This window comes from Armigeres subalbatus, chromosome 3 (genome assembly GCF_024139115.2).
Source record: "Armigeres subalbatus isolate Guangzhou_Male chromosome 3, GZ_Asu_2, whole genome shotgun sequence".
Taxonomy (NCBI): domain Eukaryota; kingdom Metazoa; phylum Arthropoda; class Insecta; order Diptera; family Culicidae; genus Armigeres; species Armigeres subalbatus.
Genome location: NC_085141.1, coordinates 270135614 through 270148122, shown reverse-complemented (window position 1 = coordinate 270148122; position 12509 = coordinate 270135614). Strand labels below are relative to the sequence as shown.

The 12509-nt window shown below is 37.3% G+C and overlaps 1 protein-coding gene and 1 long non-coding RNA gene across 3 annotated transcripts; both read right to left on the bottom strand.

The window, feature by feature from the left end:
- Positions 1 to 22: 22 nt before the first annotated feature.
- LOC134219676 (proteasome subunit beta type-5) lies at positions 23 to 2150 on the bottom strand. Its single transcript, XM_062698478.1, has 3 exons — positions 1887 to 2150; positions 1420 to 1812; positions 23 to 431 (listed from the first exon to the last, which is right to left on the bottom strand). The coding sequence occupies exons 1-3, from the start codon at positions 2031 to 2033 to the stop codon at positions 123 to 125; spliced, it is 849 nt and encodes a 282-aa protein (XP_062554462.1). The 5' UTR covers positions 2034 to 2150; the 3' UTR covers positions 23 to 122.
- Positions 2151 to 8072: 5922 nt separating this feature from the next.
- On the bottom strand, positions 8073 to 10380 carry LOC134219674 (uncharacterized). Of its 2 annotated transcripts, none has more exons than XR_009981631.1 (4): positions 10300 to 10380; positions 9816 to 10215; positions 9171 to 9748; positions 8073 to 8560 (listed from the first exon to the last, which is right to left on the bottom strand). It is a non-coding gene; the product is annotated as an uncharacterized LOC134219674 (long non-coding RNA). The 2 variants fall into 2 exon arrangements; XR_009981632.1 differs by having other exon boundaries at positions 9816 to 10212.
- Between the last annotated feature and the right edge of the window lie 2129 nt (positions 10381 to 12509).

Sequence of the window (12509 nt, the reverse complement as noted above, 5' to 3'; positions counted from 1 at the left end):
GTTCCATTAAATAAACTCAAAATAGATTTCAATGTTATTTTATTTCTGTATTTTTCTGCCAAGGGTAGCCGCAATACCAATCAATATTATCAATTAATCATCGAATACGATGCAAATTAAATTTACGATCCGAACTTCTGTTGCTTCTCGTCTTGATACTTGAAGTGCAGATCCATACAGTCCTGGTTGGAAATATTCACCCATCCGGTCGGTTTGATGTGGTACACTCGCACGATACCACCGGAGTACGCATCGCGGTGTGTTGCGTGGTAGATCGCACGGCGTCCCAAATCCTGGGCTTCATCGTCCGCCAAATCCCACCGATAGCCGGAGTCGAGCACACCGTACGCGTAGATGGAACCACTGCCAACCGAGAACACCTTGCCTGGCGTACGCGTGCCCTCCGAGTCGATGTAGTAGAGCTGTGGGCCCTGTCGAACGAAACGTATTAGATGTTTACCTACTCTGGTTTCTTATTCATGCTCATTAGAATTACACCATTTAGTATTCATTGAACACTTTCACTAGTCTAAATTATCGGACCTCAGCCCGAATGTTGAAAAAATAATTAACCCTTAGAAGCACAAGGCGATTTTTTTAGAAATCGTCGGAAATATTTTTTAAGTAAATAACCATTGAAATTATTAACATTTAACGTATTTTCGGTTTGTTGTTTTAAAACATTGCGCATTCAAGGGTTAAATAATTATTCAGCCAAAATAAATAACAAGGGTAATCATAAAAAGTTTAGATTCATTTATATACACGCCTGAGCAGGTTGTTATATATTGTTCTAAGGGCGGCGTGTAAAATGACCCACTCTTATACGCACACACATTTTTTTGGCCCTCACTTTGCGTAAAACCCTCTTCGGCTATGGCTTTATTAGATCACGCTTTAGATTGGGCTACACTGCCGTGAATCGCATATTTGTCCCATATGAATAGGAAACCCAGCAAAGATGGGACAAATATGCGATTCACGGCAGTACAGATGAGTGTATTATTCTTCTGCGTGAAGTTAAGCGAATTTTGCAATGATATGGAAATGTCGTACATTTCCATGTGATATAATTAGTGGCGAAAGTATAGATTAGATAGTTCGTATCCCAACGGCACTCATGAAGATTTTTTTTATATAGAAGAGGACTTTTTAAAGCAAGCAGAGGAAAATTTTGGTGACGATCAAAAATCGAAACGATCTTCCTTCTGCCAAACCCCCATTACAAAAGAAAAGGAAGATTATCAGCATAGCGTGACTCGAGAATGGTCGAATTTGACAATTCTCGCGCGTGGTGGCCGTGTAATTCAAATGGGGAGTATCAACAATTCTCACTTCATTCGATACGCCTTACCTCACGCGAGACGTAGAATAACATGAATATATATATTTTTTTAAACTAAATAATCCTCCACTTACCCTCTTATCGTAACCGGCCAACATCATTCCCATACTGAGACCCATGCCTTTGTAATAGTAAACAATGTTGGACATGATTTTGCTGGCGGCTGCCACAGAAATCCGCTCCTTGTTTCGCAGCTCGTAGATACGGCATTCCTTGGCCAGTACCCGGTCCCAGTACACACAATCGGCGGCACCTCCGGCGAGCGTACCCAACAGATAATCGTTGATTTCTACAATCTTCTTCATCGTTTGCGATCCAATGAACTGGCCACCGGTGGCACGAGAATCTACCGCCAGGATGACTCCACCCTGGAAACGGAAACCGAGCGTCGTGGTACCGTGATCGAACTCCATCTTAATTCCACTGGATTCTCCATGTGCCTGCAGTTTGGCTAAATTATGGGCCGGCTGTTTTTGAAAATACAATGACGAGGACGTTAGCAGAGCAACCTAACCTTTGTTACGACCGAGTTCAATCTTACCTCTTGGAACGGTGGAACCGCCAGTGAGAAACTGTTGTGCAGATTTTGACTGTTAATGGCGAGATCGTGCTGGAAAAATTGATGGCCCATGGAAACACCGGACATTAGGCTTCCACTCGGAAGACCACACACATCAGCCAAAGCCATTTTTACTGTAAAAATTGAGAAAATCTGGTTCTGCGAAAAGTGATCACTTCAAAAATGATGATGACAAACAAAAATCGCTCTTTTTCCTGATGGTTGGTTGAAGCTTGAAGTGTGCATCAAGTGACAGACATGCAGAACACGGCGGGAAATTTGCAAGACAAACTTGAATAGGCCTTTTCATGTGACTTCCACTAGCAGCCCTATAACCAGAGATCGGCGGAATGAAAAACTCGAAATATCACTCAAAAAACATAGCCTCTCACACCTCGCGAATTTGGTCCGAAGATTTTTTCCCCATGCATTTTTGCATATGCGATGGGATTTGGGCACGGAAAATCAAAATCCAGGCCCATTTAAAATACACGGGGATCAAAATCCGGCGGAAATTTTTCCCGAGGTATAAGGCAGCCCGAGGGCTTGATGGTATTTTTGACACTTCGTCTCTTTGTTATTTATCTAGCCTCTTTAGTTTTGACAACAATCACGAGAAAGAAAATGAAAAACTATTTAAAATTTGAGTATTGATTTTGCGATATTCTCATCCATCAGTTGCTACGTTTAGACAACCCAAGTAACCATTAAGCCGTAAAAACCGACTTTATTTCGGTTCTATAGTCGCATAAAAACTTGAACAACAGTGCTAATAAGGTCTAAATTATATTTTAGTGCTGCTCAAAGGCCGCTTTTGGCGAATTATTTGGCTGATATACACTCAGAATAAATTGCATATTATTTTTATAATTTTTGCACATATAATTTGACCAGTTACTTTGGCTTTTGTAAAGTATGTGTGGCTCTAATAATTATCTGTTGGTTCAATCATGATAAAATGTATGTGCAGAACTTTTATTACACGATAAGAGATGCACATAGATTTTAAACGGAAGCATAGTAATTAATCCATTAGTATTGCACTTAATTTTAAACACGAATCTAGTAAAAAAAGAAAGCAATATTTATCAAGATTTTGCAATTCTATTCAAATTGAGTCTTAACACCTTATTATTGAAATTTCATTTATTTTCAATTAGAAGTTCAAATTCATTTTCCTTTTTTGATATTTTTTTCTCATGTTTGTTGTCGGAACTGAACTGAACTGAAATATCGGTAGCTTCGAAAAAATATGGGTTCCTAAATGGAGAGAAATCGCATGGTGATAAATCAGGTCCCACCGTGAGTCCCAGCGGATGAAATCCTATAAAAGTAAAAATGTACAAAATAGGGTTTATCTTGACTAATACTAAATGAACCTTCGATAGCATGTTCGTCGCCAGATCTGTGCACAACACCCTGGAAAGCACCGAACAACATCCGCTGTTGGAGAGAGAGAGAAATCAGGAATTTCCAAACGCTGGGCTATGGAAGTACATAACCTCAATTGATCAAGCGCTGGCTCCACCTCCTGCGTTGTTCCCATCAAGAAACGCACCGTAACAATAGGTTGTGGAGTTTTATTTGCGCTGCTGTTGCATTAGTCCTATCACCAATCGTTTGATCCATCTGCCGATTTGAACAAGTAGTTCATTACTCTCTGCTGCTGCTGATGCGAGGCGACGAAGAAGGTCTTGGTCTGGAGGGGGAGTGGATGCATTTTTCTCCTGCCTCGCGTGGGGTGGGGAACTTTAGTGACGGTTTTTTTTAGGGAAACCGGATTTCCTATAGGCTGGCCTTGGTAGATTGTAGTGTTTCTGAAAGCAAAATATACCATTTAGCGTTTATCGCGGATAGTTAAAAAAACAAAAGCTTACGATTGCATTACATCCGACGTGCACAGAACAGAATAGTCGCTGAATAGATTATTTACCAGGTTGTTTACTGAAATTCCGTTCCTTCACTTCACTTCAAATTCAACCAACTCAATAATGTATTACAAAAACCCTATGCATAGTTTTAATTAGCCGCACATAAAACTTAAAATAAGCCTCCAGTTAACCCTTAAATGCGCAATGTTGTTTTAAAACAACAAACCGAAAATACGTTTAATGTTAATAATTTCAATGGTTATTTATGATAAAAATATTTCCGACGATTTCTAAAAAATTCGCCTTGCGCCTTTAAGGGTTAAGGTTCTAAGTGCGAGAATATATAAAAAATATCATTCGTTTTATTTGAGTGTAGTGCTTGCCCCTACCAATTTTTCCACGCCTATGCCAAAATGTCAAAATTTTTAGACGAGTTGGAACGGGACGAAAAAAAAAAGAAATGAAAAATAATTGTTTGTGTTCTTTCTTTTTTCTTCCCATTGGGATTCGATGATTTTTTTTGTTTATTATATTTAATTCCGGGATTGAACTATTGAACTGATGTGTTTGATCGTTTTGGTTCAGGTTTGCTGCTTACTTTACCATCTGATCCATCACGGATTTGAATGGGTGTATTGCTGGGAAGGGATAAAAACAGAAGGATTTTATCTGCCTTTGAGTCAAAGGGCGAGAAAGCATTGAACAAGGCATTGGAAATGAAAAATGAATCATATGTAATTAATTGGACGAAACCTTTTTTTTATATTTAAGTAGCCTATCTAAAGATACCTTTAGGTAAAAATAAATAGAAATATCGCCGTAGAACACAGCTCACAGCTCATACAGCATTTATCCGGCATAGTCCATGCAATGTGTTGTAGAATATGATTTACAAAAAATGTTTCTAATGCGAGTGCAAGAGACAGGTTATAAAATTCTAGGTGTGATTGTTATTGATTCTACCAAAACGTCATAGATAGTAGCTCTAAATTGGTAATAATAATTCCCTTATTCGGCTTGAATTAACAAGGCTTATATCAAAGCGTTATATACCGATATACGGCTTCTTTCAATGCTTGAAGTTTATACGGCTAATTAGCACTTGAAAATCATATATACAGCTTATAGGCACTGAATTGTTGTTATATGGTTTATATAAGGCTTATTAAAGTGCTTAATGGTTACCTGGGAAGGCAAGTGAATTAAGCAAGTCGCTTGAATCGAACGCGAATTGAACGTGTAGACCGAGGTAGACACCTTAATTCAATTCACTTGAACGAAAATAAAGTTGAACATGTTCAACTTTTAGCAAGTCAATTGAATTCAACTGAGTTGTTCAACTCACTTTCCCTGTCAAAACGTACACGTAAAAAAATAGCCTTATATGTTATGGCAAAAAACGAAAATACTTATACCACCGACAAACCGACGGGCCTCTCTGATTCCAAAATTGGCAAAAAAAAAATACAATCGTTTTACTCCGAGTGTAGTAACCAGGGTAGAAATATTTCACAGTCAATGCAGTGAAAAACATGGATCTCAGTAAAATCTACAGTCGCCTTCATCGCCGCCGCGGTGAGTGCGACTGGGTGCAGCCGAAAAATCATTTCCAACACCGACTGTTCAATTTCGCATTCAGCCACTCACAAGTCGCTCTGACACGCTGCTCAGTTCGCGCCTTACCGTATGACTGTGAGTGGCCCATTTAAACGCGTGGTGAATTTTTTCAATTTGCTGGGTGAATGTGTACATTTTGCTGTGGTAGATTTCATCTTCGCGGCGCAGTGGGTGATGTGAGTTCTGTTGTTTACTTTTCTGCCTCTCCGGGAATGTGAGGCTGATTTCAAAGCAGAAAGAAAATAAAAACATGATATAAAAAAACATCACCTTCATCCAGTGCTGCCGAAAATTTACAACCCTGGTACAGTAGACGTTCGATAACTGCAAGTCATTTAACTGCAATGCTTTTTAACTGCAATTCGATAGTTGCAACAGTTTTGCAGTTATCGGACCGCTAAACTTCAAACTGATGTCAAACTCAATGACAGCTACATTGCGCTGCACATTTAGATGCACTTTTATTGCATCTGACGTCGATTGACAACCGTTTGACGTCTAGAATGCGTTGCAGTTATCGAACGGCATTCGTTAACTGAAAAGTAAACATTTTGCAGTTATCGAACGGCTACTGTACTAACTCGTTCTGTCATTACTGACATTAACGTTCTTTTGATAGAAAAAGTCAAGAAAAAGAAAAAGCAAAATGCGCGCAATAAGGCATTTTATGAGACAGATCGAAACAGCTGTTTTTCTCGTGTTTATCTACTTTGACAATTAGTGGGAGCCCGTTTGTTTGATAATTTCGCGCCGAACATTCCGATGGGTCCTATCATCTATTCTGCCTGTTTTACTTTTCGTCTACCAGGGGCTTAGAACAAAGTTTCTCATATGATTCTTAAAGCGTGTCGTTAAATAGTTCATACCATTGCATTCTAAGCATGAAATGCTGAAGAAAACACGAATGAAAAGTAAAACGTTACAAACATTATTTTGTATTCGGACCTAACGGAATGTTCACGCAGAATCACACCAAAACAAAACATTAGAAGTAAATAATCGGGCCACCGCGAAACGTCTTATAAAATGCCTTATCCACCAGCTGGTCGACGTAAACATTATATGCACGTTTCAAACAATCTACACAGCGATGAAGATAAAAATAACCAAGTAATAAAAAAAAAATTTCGATGCCTAAATCGACATTTAAGTCTTTACGATCATTGCACACATTTTTGAAAATCGAATGTTTTTCATTTGGCTAACAAATCCTCACGCATAGAAATTTTGCTTAGTTGATTCAACAATATTATTTGTTGAGTACAACTCATTTTGTTTGTTGAAGCAACAATTTTGTTTTGTTGTAACAACAATTCAATTTGGTCTGACTTACAATAATGTTATCAATTTCAACAAACAATTTTGTTGATTTTGGATATGTTTTCTCAATCGTGTACATATAATTTAGCTTGTAAATACTTGTAAACACACATGTTTTTATGATAATTGTTAAAAATGTAATTTGTGTTGTGGAAGCATTGGAAATAAATAATTTTCAAGTGTGTAGTTCCAATTTCAACCCAAAGAAGAATGGATCTATTAATAAGGTAAATGCCCCACATGTTTTTTAGAATTTTAAAATTTATTGTTTATGTTTTTTTTCAGCAAGGAACACGAAGACTACGACGGCTATGCTGTGACTTCCTTCCGGCTGTTTATTTTCCGTGGAAATTTCTTCAAAATGTTTGGCTTTCTATTAAATGAAATACATAGCGTGTAATAAACAAAATCTATAATCTTATTGCACATGATTTTATTCCACTCAATGAAAAATGTACAAAGTAAAAATAATAATCTTGCACCTAACCTATAATATCCGGTGCAACAAACACGTTTGCTGATTTAACAAAACTGATTGTCAATTCAACTAAAATGTTTATTTAATGTACAAATCTGTCAAACTAAGCGGGCAACAATCATGTGCGTTTGAATCAACAAACATTTTGGGTTGAATTCAACAAAAATGTTTGTAAGCCTTGAGTTAACAAAATTATTTGTTGAGTTCAACCCAATATTTTGTTGAATGTACAATCAATTTTTCTGCGTGTATATATAATAAAACTCTTGATTTTTATAATATCGAATATTGATTATTATGTGGAAGCTGATGAAATAAATTAAAGAGTGCATGACCAAATTTGCCCGCACATTTGTGAGAGCTGTTGTGTAAACCATCGCACAGATGGAGCTAGGTTATGAAAGAAGAGTAATTGCCAAGAAATTTGAAGAACTTTATATGGGAAGGCACGTCGGTTTGTCGGTGCTTATACTCTTCATTATGCCCTGGTGGTATTCGTACCATGGTACAAGTTGTACTACTAGCACAGAGAACAGACATGGAGGCTCGAACAAAATTTCTTGCAAAACATGTGTAAACAAACTCACCGAACCGCAACGCCATCGACGTCGACATTGCAACTCACAATCTCATTTTGACAACACGATGGCGCTGGTATGCTCTTGCATGCATAACGACACTAGCGCGCAGTGGCATTTTTTGATGACGCTAGCGCTGATTATGCAAGGGATAACGGCGACATTCCAAAGTTATTTCAAAATGAACAGTAAAAAATTATCACAACATGGCGAGTGCAGCTTCAACGTCTGTTCTCTGTGCTACTAGTGTGTCACCTTGTACCATGCTGGTACAACGTGGAAAACCATGGTTATGTACTACACTCACGTAAAATACCTTCCGAAGTTTATAAGTTTGCCTTATGAAAATTAGCCACAAGGAATCGGCTTGGAATTCATAAGGCAGCCTTATGAACCAGCATGAACTTTGGATGAACGTGATCCATAATAAGCATATATGTTTATCTTATGTTTACCTTACTAATTTCATAACGCAACCTTAAGAAATTTCATAAGTTGGATTAATGAAATTCTTACGATTTCAATATATATTCTTATCAATGAATTATTTATTTCAGTAAAAATAAAATAAAGTTGTTTTAGTGAATAAAAGCAGGTGGCAGTACTTTCTTTATTTATCATCATTACCATTTAACATATTTACAAATTCGAACAAGAATCCTGCTATAATAGTTCGTTTTGACCAATAAAATGACAATGCAATTTTGGTGGTAACATTACTGCTGATTGAACTTTTCGTGCTCATCGTGAAAAAGCTGCTGGTGGTAATGCTAAATACCAGTTTACTGCAGGCTGTAATAGAGAAAACAAATTTGTGAATATAGATTCATGTCTAAGGATCATATGAATGGCTGATATGTGACTCAAGGATGTTATCGATCATTTAGTAATTCGCGTTCGATCATTTAGTAGTTTGTCAATCACTCATTCCAAAAGCTGAATTTCAAAATGTGTTGTATGTGACTTCTAGTGCGAAGGTTTTTCTGCAACTCTGCCTTATGGTTCGTTGTTTGATTTCCACTAGTAACTGAGTTAAAGCTATGGTTTCAGTAACTTAGACTAAATGATAACAAAATTCCAATCATTTAGTTTAAGTTACTGCAACTAGCGCTATAACTCCGTTATTAATTGAATTCTAACAACGGACTATTAGGCAGAGTTGTAGAAAAACCTTCGCATTAGAAGTCCACCATACAACACATTTAGAAATTCAGCCTCTGGAATTAATTATTGACAAACTACTAAATGATCGAATGCAAATTACTAAATGATTGATAACATCCTTGTATGTGACATATACGCAATGATTCTGGATATAAGGAATTTGAAAGAATGTGTGAGCGATATAAATCGCGTTTAGTGTGCGCCTTATCGAAGACTATCAAGAAGACTATATACTTACTTGAGCTGCGATTAATACTTGGTGTTCGATTGATACTGTCAGAAAAAATCTTCTGCTAATTTCCAAAACACTTTTTTACTAGTTTATTTTGATGAAGCGAAATCCATTAGCTTTGCTGTTTTTATCGGCGCCTTATGCGATATGACCAGCAATTTTGTCCGGTATCATCACTACTTAGTCGTTTGTGAAACTCCTCCGAAAATTGCTCCATAAATCGCTGAATTTTTGCCTTGATAAATTTTATCGCCTAACTTGCTTCCGTACTTGCGCTGCAAAGTGGCCCTCGGTTCACTCTGTGTTTCTCCATATGTATAAGGGTTGCGTTGGGACCTATTCTTGAAAGCTAACCAATCGAAACATCTCGCATGCATTGGTGACGTAATCCGATGGCCTTCTTGGTGATTATTGGGGACCATCAGATGGTCCTACTTTAGCTGGGAAGAGAAACCTGGTGCACTCTCTAACCTGGTGTCGAATGACTCCAAAAAAGAAAATCACACCGGTATCGATATCGCAGTCAGAGCCTCGGTCAGAGGTATACGAACTCTTAAACGCATCTGACGACGTTCAGCGTTTACCTGCAATTAGATCATTAGGGTCTGTTATTTACCTATTTCCCAAAAATAAGAAATGTTATGACCTTACCTCACAATAATGTAGTTAATCGTAAATGCCTCTTCCTTAAAAGCATCACAATCAAAGACTGATTTATCAGTCTTTATCACAATCATAATAAGACATTGACTACCATACCCGGCCGAAACGAACTCGTACCCTCGTATGCCACCGATATTTATTCCTTTTATATTGATTCAATTTCGACCAGACGCATTGTTGAAGATATCGAATTTATTTCGAACAATTCTGGTGGGGTATACAGTACGCTGGTGTGGGCGGGATCATTCTCGGGTTTACTTGAAGTAATCTGATGTTCTGTAGGTGTATGATCGGTGACGGGATTATTTTATGCGGCAGGAAGCAACAGTTCAGCAGCTCTTTATCTGTGCCCTCTATACTCCGCCCGCTGCCGCATCCGTTGGATCTGCTGGATTTGAACATCGGAAATTAACATATTATAATATTACCAGATTCAGAATTATATCCCAGCACTTTTAGACCAACTTCTCACCTGTATCTGATAATGAAAGATTATCCAAAACCGCGGCACTGCATTTAGTATTTGTAAATTTACTGGTTTGTTAAAAATGTGGTTGGCCGGGATGCAAAACAATGAAAACTGACATTCATATTTTCCTGTGGATGAACTCATGAAATGACATATTGTTCCATAAGTTTACCTTATGAATTTCATTCATAAGAATACACACTGGGATTCATAAGGCAAATGTATGGAATAAATATTAACCATTATGAATTTCATAGAATCCTTATGAAATGAATATGAAATGAACTTTTAGTGTTTCATAAGGCATAACTTATGAATTTCTATATTTTATTTACGCCAGTGTAGGGTATATAAATGTGGTACTTGTACCACAAGTGTGTCTTTAGTATAAAGCGATGTATAAGTTTTTTCTTATACACACTTAGAAAGAGCTCAAGAGTTCGGTAATTAAAATCACCGAAAGTTTTCGGTAATTTTGCAAATTACAAATATTTCGGTATTTTCACTCGTGTTGACATAGCATTTTGCTGAACTTCGGTAAATGACGATATCTGTCATCATTTTTACCGAAAATAAGGTAAATCTAAAATGACATCGACGAAATAACCGAATTTTCGGTAACGTTAAACGTCAAGTACTCAATGTTCGTTTCCGCGTGGTTGAGAGCAGGAAATTTTTTGTTTCAAATGTTTCATCCCACTTGCGATATTAATAAATTTGTGCTTTGAAATGAATGGTGATAACAACGGTGATAATATTCAGAGTGAGTAAGTAATAATTCATAGCAACACAGAACAATAATTTTGCTTATGATAGCTTTTGTTTTTTTTTCTTCATGGTCTACCGGGTCTACCAGCTCCTATAGTCGAGATGACTTCCGTTGCTCCAGGTGATGCCTGCTCATACACTGGTTACATGCTGCTGATTGACATTTGGAATGAGAAAATGTAGTTTTTCGGCCAATGACTCGATCCCTGATATTTTCCGGCGTCTGCTCAGTTCTGAATCGGAGATTCCGATGCCCCTCCGATCGCAAATGGCGAGGCTCTACTTCCTGCTTTGCATGTTCTATTCTAAACAATATTATATAATGTTAAACTGTCGACAGTACAATAAAGCATTATTTGAAATGGAAGCATAAATAGAAGAATCTATTTTTTTATTTATATTTTTTGGATTTAATTTTCCAGCGAAAAAAACAAAAAGCTATTTTACAGAAGTTCGGTGCTACGTTACCGAACCATCGGTAAATTTGACAATCTTGCTGTTCGATACATTTTACAGGTCGTTCGGTAATCGATTGGTTTACCGAAGTCATTACCGAAAGTTCAGCTGTTGAGAATTCGGTAAATGAATTACCGAATTCGGTAATTTTTTCGGAGTGTGTACATATCATTAAGCGCCTGCTTCGGCAAAAAAGTATTAGGAATAATATTGCGCTTTTTGCACTTTATAAGAGTTTTGCGAGATTTTTTTCTCACAGTCATCTTTTTCTCACACTCAATACACTCAAAAAACTTTGATTTTCCGTGTATAATATTTGTGTGTGAGTCCTCAATCTGAAAACAAATGGGCCTTTTCACGAGACGTTTTAAAACAGCTGATTTTACCGTCAATTGACAGTTCTTCTATGAAAGTGACAGCTTCGGGGTTGCGGGCCTGTTCAGCGGTTGTAAACAAGTGCAGTCTCGGCCAGGGATGCCAGATAATATTTTCCGATGTCTTCACAGTCGTTTAAAAATGTCTTCAAATGTCTTCAATATTAAGATTATGATTATCAGCGAAAAATTTCAAAATCCAATAGGTCTTCTTCTTCTTCAATGGCTCTATATTCCAATTGAAACTTGGCCTACTTTTCAACTTAGTATTGAATTAGCATTTCCTCAGTTATTAATTGAAAGCTTTTGTATATGCCCGCCATTGCATGAGTATGTATCTTGTATGGCAAGTACAATGGATACGCTATGTCCAGGGTGTCGAGAATGTTTCCAACCCGAAAACATCCTAGACCGGACCGAGAATCGAACTTACCATCTCCGGATTGGCAATCCTACGCCTTTGCTCGCAAGGCTACTGGAGACCCAAATAGGTGTGTAAATTCAATAATCTCCTTGTTTTACTGATGTTGAATAATGTTTATTTCTAACATTCAAATTGTTAGAATTCAAGAGAATATTTTTTAAAATTCTTTTTTTTAAACTAGTTCCCCTGGA